At 33.9% G+C, this 15,264-nt stretch overlaps 1 protein-coding gene across 1 annotated transcript; it reads right to left on the bottom strand.

The window, feature by feature from the left end:
* Window positions 1-12,441: 12,441 nt before the first annotated feature.
* On the bottom strand, window positions 12,442-13,696 carry LOC113326038 (elicitor-responsive protein 1-like). The gene is made up of 5 exons (XM_026573848.1): window positions 13,452-13,696; window positions 13,187-13,252; window positions 12,929-13,079; window positions 12,667-12,802; window positions 12,442-12,543 (listed from the first exon to the last, which is right to left on the bottom strand). The coding sequence occupies exons 1-5, from the start codon at window positions 13,516-13,518 to the stop codon at window positions 12,493-12,495; spliced, it is 471 nt and encodes a 156-aa protein (XP_026429633.1). The 5' UTR covers window positions 13,519-13,696; the 3' UTR covers window positions 12,442-12,492.
* Window positions 13,697-15,264: the final 1,568 nt, after the last annotated feature.

The following is a 15,264-nucleotide window of genomic DNA, read 5'->3' as shown; positions in this document are numbered from 1 at the left end:
TCAATTTCCTATGGATTTTTTTTTTTTGATTTTTTTTTCTTTTCTATGATTGTAATCCTCTTATTATCCTACTTTATTTTTATTGTTCGTTTAATTAACCAGCAAAAAAGAGTCACAAGGCAGAAACTTGATAGTGAAGCTTAACAAGAGAATTTGGCAACACATCCCATCCAGAGCGATGCGTGTATGTACTTAAAATTTTATTTATAATCATTCGTGCTTTTTAAGTTTTAGATTTTTTTAGTCTTGCTCTGTAGCATGTTATTCTATTTTAATTTATTTACGACTTATTTGGTGTTCGATAGAACTCATTTTTTACGGGTTTTAAAATTAGTAAAAAAAAATCAAATGGAAAAAGTTATAATAAAATTATTAATGAAATTTCTCATATTGGACCTATAACAAACTGTGTGTAATATATGGTCATGCATGACTAGCTTTGGGTCCAGTTCTTAAGACGTTGTTTGATATGTATCATCTCCTGAAGTTGTTAGAAATTTACATTGGACTCCAGCGCTCTCAGGCTCTTGAGCAAAAAAGTAATCCACCCAATGCATCTCGATGCAACAATAACTCGAATGCCTCTCCTTTCCTGAGAAGTGCATGAAGAGATTTACAGATATAAGTATCTTTATGCCTTGTGCGTTCTTACATTTGGCTAGATCATAATTTCTTCCCTTACGTTTGGATCAACGTAACTTTCATAATACCTATAAAAACCATATGCTTTATCTCAAAGTTGGTACACCAGTGATGCTTCTAACAAATTTAAATCCAAGTTCCTTCCTGGCTCTAGGTAATTATGTTTACATTCAAGAATTTTGCTACATCCAACATAGTCATATCTAACTTTTATTTTGCGGAGAATGCGGTTTCCGATTACAGTATGCATATTTTACAATGACTATACATCAGAACATGAAGAAAGTGGCAGTCTATTTTCCAAAGTCAATTTTCTCTCATGGTCAAATCTACGTTTGCATTATCAACGACAACGAGCTGAATCTACGTTACGATATACTGCTTGAGAAACCGAAGGATGATATACCTAAGAGAGATGATAGACACACCGAAGTTTTACACTTCATCGGTGTGTCCCGCAGAGGATCGAATGGTAAGTATTTTAACGTTCTTAGCATCTAGATAGGGAAGGGCAGAAGTGGGGGCCCCTTCCCTCTCACACTGTGTATTTGCGGTATTTTTTTTCGGTATGATAATCATTAGACTTTACTTAGAATGTTGTCTACTAAGAAATATTTTACCAAACTTGCGTTAAATAGGAATTTTTTTCTATTATGAGACCAGATTTTTTTTTAATTGGAGGTGTTGTATTAGGTTTGCAATATCTTTGGTTCTTATTTCTTGGAGTATTTATTTTTTCAGCAATTCTTTCTGTAGTTTCTTGCCTCTTTAGAATTTATGACGACCCATGGGAATGATTTAGGACACTTCAAACAAGTGAAAGCTTAGCTTCAAGATCAGTACTTTAGGCATTTAGAGTTTAAGTAAGTTTTTAATTTTTTGCACATTTTTTTAATAATGCGTAGCTCATGAATTCAGTGAAATGGTGCACATGTATTCATGTTAATTTCAATAAACCATGTTTGTTTGGGCTTATTTTGTGATAATACATCATGACTAGCTTAGTTTTGAGTTATTTTTATTGGCTTTCGTGCGATAAAACTCATTCTTTTTGACTAACTAACTTTTAGGAAGCGGCATGTATGGTTTAATTTATTGTTAGTTGAGAAGTCCATTAGACGAGTTCTTTGTTAATCTGCATGAGCCGTGTCAAAGCTTAACTATTTAAGCTGCTATACATTCCGCTGGATGGCCTGTATTTTTATCAGCTAAAACGTTCCTTATGTTGCGAGAATGTAGCGAGATTTCTATTAATTTAAGAAAAAATCACGACAACTTTGAGTTGACTGGAGTTAAGGATTTGGTTAAAAAACGGATCAAGGATTCCCCAAGTGACTCCCAGTTTGATGATAATGCTTTCCCATTGATAATATGTTACAACAGGTGATTATAATTGAATGAGTTGTTCACAGACATGGAGATTACGTGAATGAGATGAAGAAGGGTAATATACTTTTAGTAACAGAATTGAGTAAGTAACGTATCAAAACTAAATTTTTCATCGATCAAAAGGGGGGGGGGGGGAAAGCAAATTAGATGGAGAGCATATTGGTCGAACAACTCATACAGTAAGAGAACCATACTGTGTATCTTCCAACTCATTACATTTCATCTTCAAATGAGGCAATTTCATGTGAAGTGTTGTATAAATGAAACTGGAATTATACTTGGAAGATGTTTCATCACAAGGCAGTGACTTTTTAATTTTTTTCTATAGCATAAGCCTTTTACTCTCTCCATCCCCATTTGAATGAAAGTATGATTTTGTACGAATCTCATAATACCTGAAAGTCATAAATTTTTTTCTATTTTTCCAAAAATTACGAATAATTCCCTAACGTATTGTCGAGAAACTAACAGGGGGTTAGTCCTCGAGTGATTTGTGGGGAGTTGGGTGTATTTTGAATCTTGGGGATTTTGAGAGAGTTTGAGAGAGTGTAGTGAGTTTGAGATAGTTTGGTGTTTTTGAGTTCAGGGAGTTTGGGGATGTGTGGGGAGTTTGAGAGAGTTTACTATAGGAAGTTTGGGAGAGTTTGGGGGAGTTTGAGAGAGTTCATTCCTAACTCATTCTCTTTTAAGAAACAAAAATCCTCATTTGCAAATAAAAATGATCTTTAATCAAAAGAAAAATAAAATAAAAATGATCATATCTCTGTATCAATAGTATGTTATTGTTGTGCAACGAGATAAATTTTTTCTTCATTTTAACGGTCTCCATACAATTCTAGCTCCCTTTGTTCACGAACATTAGTCCACATATCATCCTCTATAGTCTTTCTCCATGAATTAGCTTCTTGACGTTGTTGTACTTGAGTTTGTGTCCAAACTTCGTCGTCATTTTCAAGCGTTGGATGGCTATCTTCCTCTTCCTCGACTGGAAACTCATCTGAATGGCATTCTTTTCGTAAGAAGTTGTGTAAGACTGCACAAGCTGTCACTATTTCCGCTTGCACTTGATACGGAAATGGAGGTTGAGACTTAAAGATCAAGAAACGAGACTTCAAAACACCAAACAATCTTTCAACTACATTCCTCAAAGAAGCATGACGCATGTTAAATAATTCTTCAGCCTTTTTCGCATGATTACCCGTACCAGAAAATTCTTTCAAATGATAACGTTGGCCACGAAATGGTGTTAAACAATATCGTCGGTTTGCAAACCCACCTTCTCCCAAGTAATATTTACCTGAATAAAACACAAAAAGAAAACTTCGTCAAGTAGAACCCAATTATAACATAACCAAAAAAAATCAAAACTTCACATTAGATAAAAATAAAATTACCTTGCGGTATTTTCAGTCCATTTCTTTTTGTCATTGCGTCATTAAGTATTTTCGAATCATGAGCAGACCCTTCCCATCCACTGAGCAGTATATGAACTCCATGTCGAAGTTGCAAACCGCTAACACATTTTGAGATGTAATTCCATGTCGATTCCGATAAACAGATGCATCTATTTTCTTCACCATTGCTGGGATATGTGTACCGTCCATAGATCCAATGCAATCCTTAAAGTAAGGATAAAATCGTGTACTCTGACGAATTTTAAATGAAGTTTCACTTGTTGGCTTAGCCATCATCTTTGGAGCTATAGTATTTAAAGATCGCAACATCCTGTTGAAGTTTTTACTAACTGTCCACCGAGAGCGACCACATGTGTCACGTATTGTGCAATATCGTGAACTTTGGCCAACAACGAGTAAAAATGTACCAAGCATTTCTTCAATAGAAACACATCTTGTATCACTTAATGTTGTAGTTTCTCTAATGATACAACATAGTTTTACAAAAATATCAGGGTACATCCTATAACTTCTTCGAAAGTCTTCTGGGTCTTCGCGCAAAACTCTCCTTATATAGTTATACCAAAATAAAGTAACTGGGCGTCTCATTGGTCTTTCAATACGCTGACTTTGTATGTATTGCAATTTCTTAACTATATCCATCGACCATGAATGCACCACTGAAAGTATATTCAAAAATATGGATAGTTCAAACTCATCATTGCTACTTACCTCTTCATCATCACTGCTTTGTTCTTTTGTATCGAAGGCTTGATCTTCACTATCAGTAGATAAATCCAAATCAGACATGTTCACCTAAAACGATGATAAAAGTATTATTTTTTTATTAGAATCATCATTATCTCAAAAGCATAAAAGTATATATATTTATAGAAAATAAGCATATAGAATATAAAGTTCATAGATTCAATCATAATAACCATAAAGATGTCAATCCATAACAATTAGTAGCTCATCCATAACCATGAAGTCTCAACTAGGGGAAAAATAACCATAAAGTCTCAACTAGGGGAAAACTAAAATAAATATTAATAATTACGAAGCAAAACGACCAAGTTTTGTAACTCTGCCCATTACACCTAACAGAAACTTGTAAAGATGTCATGTTTATGCTTTTAACTTTGAACCAATCCACAACTTTCTCTCTTCTGGAGTAAAACGTATGAATAAGTTCTTCTTGTGATTGTTGTCGAGCATTTCAATCACTTTCAGCTTATCTTCCAAAGAAATTTCAGTCATGCCATAAACAAGATCCCATACTTGGTTATCTTTCTTATCCTTATCAATTATGCGCATTTCTTTTTCAATTTTGCGGTCTTCTTTCTCTTTCGCAATAAGAGCACGCATTGAATCAATAGAAGAAGCAATCGATGAACTCTTGGAAATAAATTTCTCTAGGTAATCATACTGCTCAGTAGGATTAGTTGATGTAGAAGAGTCACCAATGTCACACCTTGGTCTTTTCCTTGGTGCTGTTTTTCTGCTAGGAATTTTCTTTGTGTTCATATCTTGAGTTTCATCTGTATCTTGTTTATCATTTTCCTCTGAGAGATATCCCACATATGATACGTTAAAAGCACTATCATATTGCTCTCGTTGAGTATAATCAACATATAAGTAATCATCTTGTTCATCTTCCTCATTACAGGTTGTAGCACTTGTACCCTCATGGGTAAGATCAACTGTAACATTTCCAGAAGCACATTTATTCCCAAAAACAATAAGCAAGTCACCATAGTCTCTACCATTTTCGTCCCTTAGGTTAGTTTGCTTTGGATGGCTCTGTTAACACAAAAAAAGGGATAAAGCATGAATTAGAACTCTGCATAAAATAGAAGAAAAAAAAAATTCAAATTCAGTTGTCTGTAAGTAACACACACATACCTCAAAGTAATTGTTCCACATCTCGTCGGTTCCAGTAATCATCTTGTTAGCATCATCCCAACCGAATCCAGAAGTACAAGATTTAAACAAATCCTGGTATTTATCAAATCTAGTCTTGAACCAACTATATTTTCCTTTAAAGTTCTCATAAGATTTGTCACAATCACATGCTTGGTTAAGTTTTGGAAGTATCTCATCTTCCACTAGTCTCTTAGTAAAACATCCATTAGTGTCTTTCTTCTTATCAATTGTAGCTTCTACTAACAGTTCCAATAGTTTCTGAGTCTCTCGTGTTGTCCATTGTTTGTAATTCGTATTCGAATCCGAATCCTGTTCCATATTCTTATTCTTCCTAACATTCTTTTTCTTGTTGTTTTCAACAGGTTGGCTGGAACTGTCCATTCTATGGAGTGACGAGTTAGCTACATTAGTACATAGAACTTAAAAAAGCAAGGTACTGACATACAAACTAATGATAAGGTACTGAAATACAAACTTGTAAGTGGATGCAAGTCGAACAATGCCTTTTAAATCAAAGAACTGAGATAGTAAAGTGACACACATGGGACAATTAAAATACAAGCTACTGTAGACACACTTCACTGGAAGTTGATAATCACTCTTCATTGTTAAATCTACTTCATTCAAGTTACTCAGCAATGCTCAAGTAGATACAAACTGAAATACTAGCTACTGTAGAATGAAAGATGTAAAAAAAAAATTCCAGTACTACCTTCGCTAAAACTTGTCTTCCTTGTTTCAAAAAAAAAAAAATTGTCTTCGTAACAATGTTACTGTTACTACACACATTGAACTGCAGCTCACTAGAAATTGTCTTTAATTAGTATAGTTCAAGATACATCCTCCTTACATGTATAACCTATCCATTACTACTCGTATACGAATAACTACTATTCTAATACAATTCCATTTGGAAGTAAAAACATAATAATCACCATAAAATTCACTCACAGTACACAGATGAGATGAAGTTGCTGCTAAACATTCTAATGCATTTATAAAGATATACAATCTGATCAAACAGGTTCACAAAAATAAAAATGCAGTAGTATAAAGTAAGAAACATACCTAAGAAATCAATCCTTACTGAAGTAGTTCTTTGGAGGATCTACTTTCAAGTCCAGAAACCTATCAAACCATTATCAAAAACAAACCAAATTATAAAAAGACAAAACAACAAAACCCAGAATCTATAATGGTTCAAATCAATACAAAAAAAAAGTATTGAAATAGGGAGCAAGCTATACATTCTATACATTACTACAGCATTGCAGACTAGTCCGGAGCAGTTTCATTGTGTTTTTTAAAAGAAAATCACATGCTAACTTAACTCAGTATACCCAGCAAACTCATTTAGCAAGCACAAAACTTATATCAGAGTACAAAAATAAGATATCAACTAATGACCATCCTATATTCGAGTATGTCATAACTCCCTCATATAATAAACGTGTGCAACCAATTGCTCAACATAAACCAAATCCCACAAAATTACAAATTATAAATACAATATGATCACTGGTACCAAGTCGAACTTAGTACAATATTAAGGTTTCACTTCCAACATCTGAAAAGCTACAGCTGAGAAGATTTAGAACCCAACAAGGAATGGCTTTGACTTGTGATTCAGAGATGGTGGTGTGCTGAGGGGTTGAAGTGATTCAGCTGAGTTGAACAACGAGAGAATATATTGCAGCTGCAATGAAGGATGGAATCGGTAGAACTGTGAAGTGTGCAACTGGTGCTAGTGAAATTGCAGGTGCAGAACAAGGGAGTGTGCTGTTTTGCCAAAGTTAAACATGGCAGCTAATTTAACCCATGTCATAATATCACATTGTAAACGACTTATATACCATGTCACCAAATTTTCCAAGCCATTGACAAAGAATTTACTAATCTTCAGATGTGAATATATTATACAACCACCAAAACGCTAGTTCGTCTAACAAAAAATTCATGTCTTACCAGTAAGTCCCACACAAGCCATTCAACCAATCCCGATAACAAATCTATTATGCAGACTTGTGATTACCAATGGCACATTCAAAACTTGAACATAAATTGCTAATTGCCACAAATTTTGACATAAACTGGACGAATCAAAAACAAAACAAAAAAAAAAATCTTTTTTAAGCTCGGATTCAAATGGACATGCAACATGAGAAGGTTTCAGGGTTTTTGACAGAGAGTGAAGAAGAGGGTTTTGATTGTTAAATCCTTTCCGGAATAAACCCAAAAACTGATATGAAAAACAATCAAAATAGTACAAAAACAAACAATAAAAACAAACAATCATGGAGATCAACGAAGAAAAAAAAGATGATAAAAAAAGCATACCTGAAAGCTGAAGCGTTTCCTCCTTCTCCTATATTTTTATCTGACCAAACTCCCTCCCAAATCTCTACTCTTATGAGAGATTTGTGCGCAGGAAAAAATGCACTATCAACTCTCTAGAACTCCCCGAAAAAATCAACTCCCTAGCATTCTAGGGTTTTACCACTAACAGGGAGTTCAAGAGTTTTTTTTTCAAACTCCCCCCCGACTAACATGTGTTTTGTAGGGAGTTTGGGAGACTCTTCTAAACTCTGCCACGACTAACGGGGATTTTGAGAGACTCCCTATAACTCCCTCACGACTAACGGGTAAAACCCAACTACACTCAACTCCCCACAAATCACTCGAGGACTAACCCCCTGTAAGATTTATTCTGTTTTAACGTATTAATATCAATTTGTAACATAGTTAGAAAATATTAATACCTATTTTCATTCCTTAATCTGCTCCCTAAACCTCTGTCTAAACATGGACAAAAAGAGTATAGTTTATTGAATTTTATTAATTTTTAGGGCATAAGCTTACTGAACTTTTATAAGTTTTCTGATGAATTTTTTTTCAAATGACATAAAATAAACAAGATATAGACCCGTGCATAGCACGGGTGACAAACTAGTTTACCTAAAGTTGAAACCAAATACTAGTTCTAGCCAGCTTTGCAAGCTTGTCTGCCGCATTACTGCAAGACCTTTTTGGAAAGAAACTTGACAATACACTAAACTTTGAAAGATATCTTGACATTCAGATATGATGTTCTGAGATTCCCATTTAAAACCTTCAAAACTACCGTTGCACGCAACTGCTAATGACAAAATTACATCTCCTTCTACAATTATTTTCTGGAACTACATCTCTTTGATCTATTGCATAGCTTTAAGCAGGACCAAAGCTTCGGCTTGATTTACATCTCTGGAGCTCTTGCTGAGTATGCCATTGCTGCTAAGAATCCTCCTGTAGAATCACGAGCAATTAAAGAAAACCCTACATTAGTATTATGAGATAAGAAACATGCATCAATGTTTATTTTTATTCAATTTTCAGGAGGTTTCTTCCAATTCTCTAGATGATTAATGCAATTTCTATTCTGACCACTATTTTCATGACCTGAATGACACTTGTTTATGCTATTTATATAAGAAATTATTCTATACACTATGTTCCTAGGATGATATGATTTGTTCTCATAAACGTTTTCGTATCTAGCTTTCCAAAAATGCAACAAAATGGAAGCAGCTAGACAAGCAAGTTTTTTTTTTTTTTTGAAGCAGACAAGCAAGATGGTTGTTAGTATCCTCTAGAGATTTATTATCATCAAACCAAAATATTATTCATTCCAAAGATTGTTATTCAGGACTACTACATTCAAAATAGCCTGGGGCAATGCTATAAACAATCTTTTATTAAATATACTAGGGATATGATCCGAGACATTCCAATGCTTTAACAGTGGGAAGTACTTCTAAACATTTACAAAAATTAACAAATAGAGTGACATTTTTTATTCACTGTATAAAATAAGTTTAACAAATTTGACAAACAATTTGATACAATCAATTGAATTACATTAGTAACTAAAAATTCACAAAATTACAAATTCAAATTCTTGGTTAATTAGTTATTTTTAAATTGTCTTCCTAACAATGTTACTGTTACTACACACATTGAACTGCATATCACTAGAAATTGGCTTTAATTAGTATAGTTCAAGGTACATCCTCCTTTCGTGTATAACCTATCCATTACTACTCGTATACGAATAACTACTATTCTAATACAATTCCATTTGGAAGTAAAAACATAATAATCACCATAAAAGTCACTCACAGTACACAGATGAGATGATGTTGCTGCTAAACATTCTAATGCATTTATAAAGCTATACAATCTGATCAAACAGTTTCACAAAAATAAAAATGCAGTAGTATAAAGTAATAAACATACCTAAGAAATCAATCCTTTCTGAAATAGTGCTTTGGAGGATCTACTTTCAAGTCCAGAAACCTATCAAACCATTATCAAAAACAAACCAAATTATAAAAAGACAAAACAACAAAACCCAGAATCTATAATAGTTCAAATCAATACAAAAAAAAAAGTATTGAAATAGGGAGCAAGCTATACATTCTATCCATTACTACACCATTGCAGACTAGTCCAGCGCAATTTCATTGTTTTTTTTTAAAATAAAAGCACAGGCTAACTTAACTCAGTGTACCCAGCAAACTCATTTATCAAGTACAAAACTTATCTCAGAGTACAAAAATAAGATATCAACCAATGACCATCCTATATTTGAGTATGTCATAACTCCCTCATATAATAAACGTGTGCAACCAATTGCTCAACATAAACCAAATCCCACAAAATTATAAATTATAAATACAATATGATCACTGGTACCAAGTCGAACTTAGTACAATATTAAGGTTTCACTTCCAACATCTGAAAAGCTACAGCTGAGAAGATTTGGAACCCAACAAGGAATGGCTTTGACTTGTGATTCAGAAATGGTGGTGTGCTGAGTGGTTGAAGTGATTCAGCTGAGTTGAACAACGAGAGAATATATTGCAGCTGCAATGAAGGATGGAATCGGTAGAACTTTGAAGTGTGCAACTGGTGCTAGTGAAATTGCAGGTGCAGAACAAGGGAGTGTGCTGTTTTGCCAAAGTTAAACATGGCAGCTAATTTAACCCATGTCATAATATCACATTGTAAACGACTTATATACCATGTCACCCAATTTTCCAAGCCATTGTCAAAGAATTTACTAATCTTCAGATGTGAATATATTATACAACCACCAAAACGCTAGTTCGTCTAACAAAAAATTCATGTCTTACCAGTAAGTCCCACACAAGCCATTCAACCAATCCCGATAACAAATCTATTATGCAGACTTGTGATTAACAATGGCACATTCAAAACTTGAACATAAATTGCTAATTGCCACAAATTTTGACATAAACTGGACGAATCAAAAACAAAAAAAAAAAAAAAATCTTTTTTAAGCTCGGATTCAGATGGACATGCAACATGAAAAGGGTTCAGGGTTTTTGACAAAGAGTGAAGAAGAGGGTTTTGATTGTTAAATCCTTTCCGGAATAAACCCAAAAACTGATATGAAAAACAATCAAAATAGTACACAAACAAACAATAAAAACAAACAATCATGGAGATCAACGAAGAAAAAAAAGATGAGAAAAAAAGCATACCTGAAAGATGAAGCGTTTCCTCCTTCTCCTATATTTTTCTCTGACCAAACTCCCTCCCAAATCTCTACTCTTATGAGAGATTTGTGCGCAGGAAAAAATGCACTATCAACTCTCCAGAACTCCCCGAAAAAATCAACTCCCTAGCATTCTAGGGTTTTACCACTAACAGGGACTTCAAGAGTTTTTTTTCAAACTCCCCCACGACTAACATGTGTTTTGTAGGGAGTTTGGGAGACTCTTCTAAACTCTGCCACGACTAACGGGGATTTTGAGAGACTCCCTATAACTCCCTCACGACTAACGGGTAAAACCCAACTACACTCAACTCCCCACAAATCACTCGAGGACTAACCCCCTGTAAGATTTATTCTGTTTTAACTTATTAATATCAATTTGTAACATAGTTAGAAAAGATTAATACATCTTTTCATTCCTTAATCTTCTCCCTAAACCTCTGTCTAAACATGGACAAAAAGAGTATAGTTTATTGAATTTTATTAATTTTTAGGGCATGAGCTTACTGAACTTCTATAAGTTTTCTGATGAATTTTTTTTCAAATGACATAAAATAAACAAGATATAGACCCGTGCATAGCACGGGTGACAAACTAGGTTACCTAAAGTTGAAACCAAATACTAGTTCTAGCCAGCTTTGCAAACTTGTCAGCCGCATTACTGCAAGACCTTTTTGGAAAGAAACTTGACAATACTCTAAACTTTGAAAGATATCTTGACATTCAGATATGATGTTCTGATCTTCCCATTTAAAACCTTCAGAACTACTATTGTGCGCAACTGCATCTATTTGATCCATTGCATAGCTTTAAGCAGGACCAAAGCTTCGGCTTGATTTACATCTCTGGCGCTCTTGCTGAGTATGCCATTGCTGCTAAGAATCCTCCTGTAGAATCACGAGCAATTAAAGCAAACCCTGCATTAGTATTATGAGATAAGAAACATGCATCAATGTTTATTTTTATTCAATTTTCAGGAGGATTCTTCCAATTCTCTAGTTGATTAATGCAATTTCTATTCTGACCACTATATTCATGACCAGAATGGTACTTGTTTATGCTATTTATATAAGAAATTATTCTATACACTATGTTCCTAGGATGATATGATTTGTTCTCATAAACGTTTTCGTATCTAGCTTTCCAAAAATGCCACAAAATGGAGGCAGCTAGACAAGCAAGTTTTTTTTTTTTGAAGCAGACAAGCAAGATGGTTGTTAGTATCCTCTAGAGATTTATTATCATCAAACCAAAATGTTATCCATTCCAAAGATTGTTATTCAGGACTACTACATTCAGAATAGCCTGGGGCAATGCTATAAACAATTTTTTATTAAATATACTAGGATATGATCCGAGACATTCCAATGCTTTAACAGTGGGAAGTACTTCTAAACATTTACAAAAAAAAATTAACAAATAGAGTGACATTTTTTATTCACTGTATAAAATAAGGTTAACAAATTTGACAAACAATTTGAGACAATCAATTGAATTACATTAGTAACTAAAAATTCACAAAATTACAAATTCAAATTCATGGTTAATTAATTATTCTTAAATTTAATCAAATCATTTTAGTTATTGCTTCCATCCTCCCAAGTAGTTTGCTTTATCATCTCCTTTGGCATTCTGCAGTAAACAAGCAGCCATTCTTAATGTCAAACACCATTGAAACTTGCAAGTCACACTGCAATTATCTATCACATGAAACAAACTAAAGATATTCATATACATATCCGCATTGATTCGTACCTTTCGGGTGAATGAAATGCCGACTCGAATTTCTCCAGAATAGGTTTTGTTGTGTAGAACAACACGATACTTGCTAGTTCTAATTTCAGACGTTCCATTGTCTACGCCCAATGATAAGATATCCGTCACGTAAATCCTGTAACCATAATATAGACAATATGACGGTGTTAATTATCTGTAGTCAAAATGTTTGTTAGTAAGAATGTATGAAATTAAATGATGGACTTGGAGAGATTAGAAGTACTAGGAAAAAAACACTTACGTCGATTCACCTACGAAGTCATCCCTGCTGAACCTATCTTTATCCATGATGGTGAGATTGAGTTTATATTGATGATGTTCAGCTCTAATATTATTTGGATACTCCACATCAAAGGTAAATTTTTCGTTCCACAGCGGTGCTTTTCCATCGTCTGCGTTTTTTTGAGACATGTCAAATTGTGTAACCTTAATATATATACTTCATATAGCATACATACATCACTAGTTAAATCAACAAACATTTCTTCAATATACATACCACGAGCAACGGTACTCTTTCGCTTCTGATTACCGAATTGAATTATTACATAAGGGTCCATTTTACCTGCAATAACGAGTTCACACATATCCAAGATCTTTAGTTTTAAGAAATTTTAGTGCAGTTAGAATACTACTGTTTCTATCAGTATATGCAATGAGGTGTTTCACCTCTTTTTCGAAAGAAAGAAAGAAAGAAAAGAAAGAATGCTACTGTTTCTGATGATGTAATTAAGCATAACAGTAGACAAGATAGGATGACATACCAAGAAAATCGGTGTCTTTGAGTTTAGAAGCATCCACGAGCAAAACTTCTAGTGTGCCTTTAGTCATCTCTATCTCTTCTTTTCTACGTATATTTTGCAAGTTAATATCTTCAAGTTTACTAATGGAGGTTTCTATTCCAGGGAGTTCCAACTACTTCTGTTTTGAACTGCCAATGCTTACGCTGAGTAAATGAATTGCCTATGCTTATTGTATTTGAATCAAAGCTCGAAGGAGTTATAGTGAATGTTATGGCTGATGAGTAATTGAATTGTCTTTGCTTCTTCTGTCTCTGCGTTTATATATATATGCTTCTAGTTTGCAGGAGTGGGACGGATTCGTTACTTCGTTCGTGGTGGCTTTGGTTTGAATTTTATAACTTCTTTATTTGAGGAAATTTCTTGGTCAAATTATAACTACAGAGACCTGGTTCATTAATTAACTATTCGTCAAAGTTGAAGAAGTCATGAGCCCGTTATAGTCAATGAGCGTATTATTCACGTAAGACTTCTAACGAGACCGTCTAAGACTAAAATCCATCCAAGTAATGGCTTTCAAAATACATGATTTCAGCACGGTCGAGAATCTACCGGCAGAGACTACATAGTTACTAGTTAGATAAGTCACTTTGTATAACACAAAATTGGTAAAAAGAAAGACCAAAATCAACAATTTCAGGATGAAAAAAACATGTAAAATTTGATAATGTTTAAATGGACGAGAATGTAAAAATAGCTAGGATGTAAACAATTTCATCTTATCCATTTTCAAATATTTTTTTCTTATTTTTAATTTACATCAGGATGCATCCAGTTTCATTTTCGCTCTTTTTTAAGGTTAAACCAGGATAAATCCAGTTTCATTCTTACTATTTTTTTGGTGTTCATTTCACCCATACTAATTTTTAGCGACGGCGGATTTGCTGAACATGTCCATTGTTTTTTTTTTCTTAAAGCGTCCGATTCAAAGCAAAACTCATAAAAGTGAATAGAGTCAAAGCTAACGATGACATCCAAAAAACGATTTTTTTTTGTGAAACCACTTGCGACTTTGCGAGTATCATTTTTTATTTTAACGCGGAAGTATCTGTTTAAATTTTCGGAGTACAAGCGTTCCGTATTTGCCAAGGCCTAAGCATCTCACTATTTGTTATTCTTTTCCAAAAGGCAGCTAAAAGCAAATGATTAGCTCGGTCCGGTAAATCCAAGCCGCCGCCGCCCATACATTAAATTTGAAAAACGCGCCACGGTGATTAATGTTTTATCACTTTGTCTTGACCGTTTCGTGTTTGTCGTCTTGAGGTAGCGAGGACTGCAAGATGTCAATCCACTGATCTATTCTTTTCTGATGGAAAATAGATCTTAGTCATATATATCAAAAAAAATTGGTTTATTAGCCTTTTAATTTGAATTTTTGAGTTTAAAAGACAAACAAATAATGACAACTTTTTAAATAAGCATACATTCAAAATTCAAATAGGTCAAACATTGACGCAAAAATAGTTCGGAATTTCGAACTATAATAGTTGCAATAGACCCGGATCAAACAAAAAAACTGTTGTAAAAATAAGTTGGTCACTTTTGATTTGATTATAGAATACATAAATAAAAATTAATGCAGTATGTAATTAAATTTTGTGGAATCGGTTTTTTTCTTTTGTTGTTGGTTTTGCTTCTGAGGGAATAGGACGGATAAAAATATAGGATGAATAAAAGTCGATCACAAAATCCGCTAAAAACAGGAAAGATCTATGTTTTTAATCATCATGATGGATTTCTAGGGTATTATAGTTATTTAGAGGATGGGTGTGAGTAA

The sequence above is a fragment of the Papaver somniferum genome, chromosome 1, assembly GCF_003573695.1.
Source record: "Papaver somniferum cultivar HN1 chromosome 1, ASM357369v1, whole genome shotgun sequence".
Taxonomy (NCBI): Eukaryota; Viridiplantae; Streptophyta; class Magnoliopsida; order Ranunculales; family Papaveraceae; genus Papaver; species Papaver somniferum.
The sequence above is the reverse complement of the archived record's forward strand: the minus strand, read 5'-3'. Positions and strand labels throughout refer to the sequence as shown.

Coding starts and splice junctions, on each gene's coding strand:
- LOC113326038 (XM_026573848.1), bottom strand. CDS start 13,518: ATGACTAAAGGCACACTAGAAGTTTTGCTCGTGGATGCTTCTAAACTC. Junction 13,080..13,186: donor AAAGAGTACCGTTGCTCGTG/GTATGTATATTG, acceptor AAAAAAACGCAG/ACGATGGAAAAGCACCGCTG. Junction 12,803..12,928: donor GACTTCGTAGGTGAATCGAC/GTAAGTGTTTTT, acceptor TTATGGTTACAG/GATTTACGTGACGGATATCT.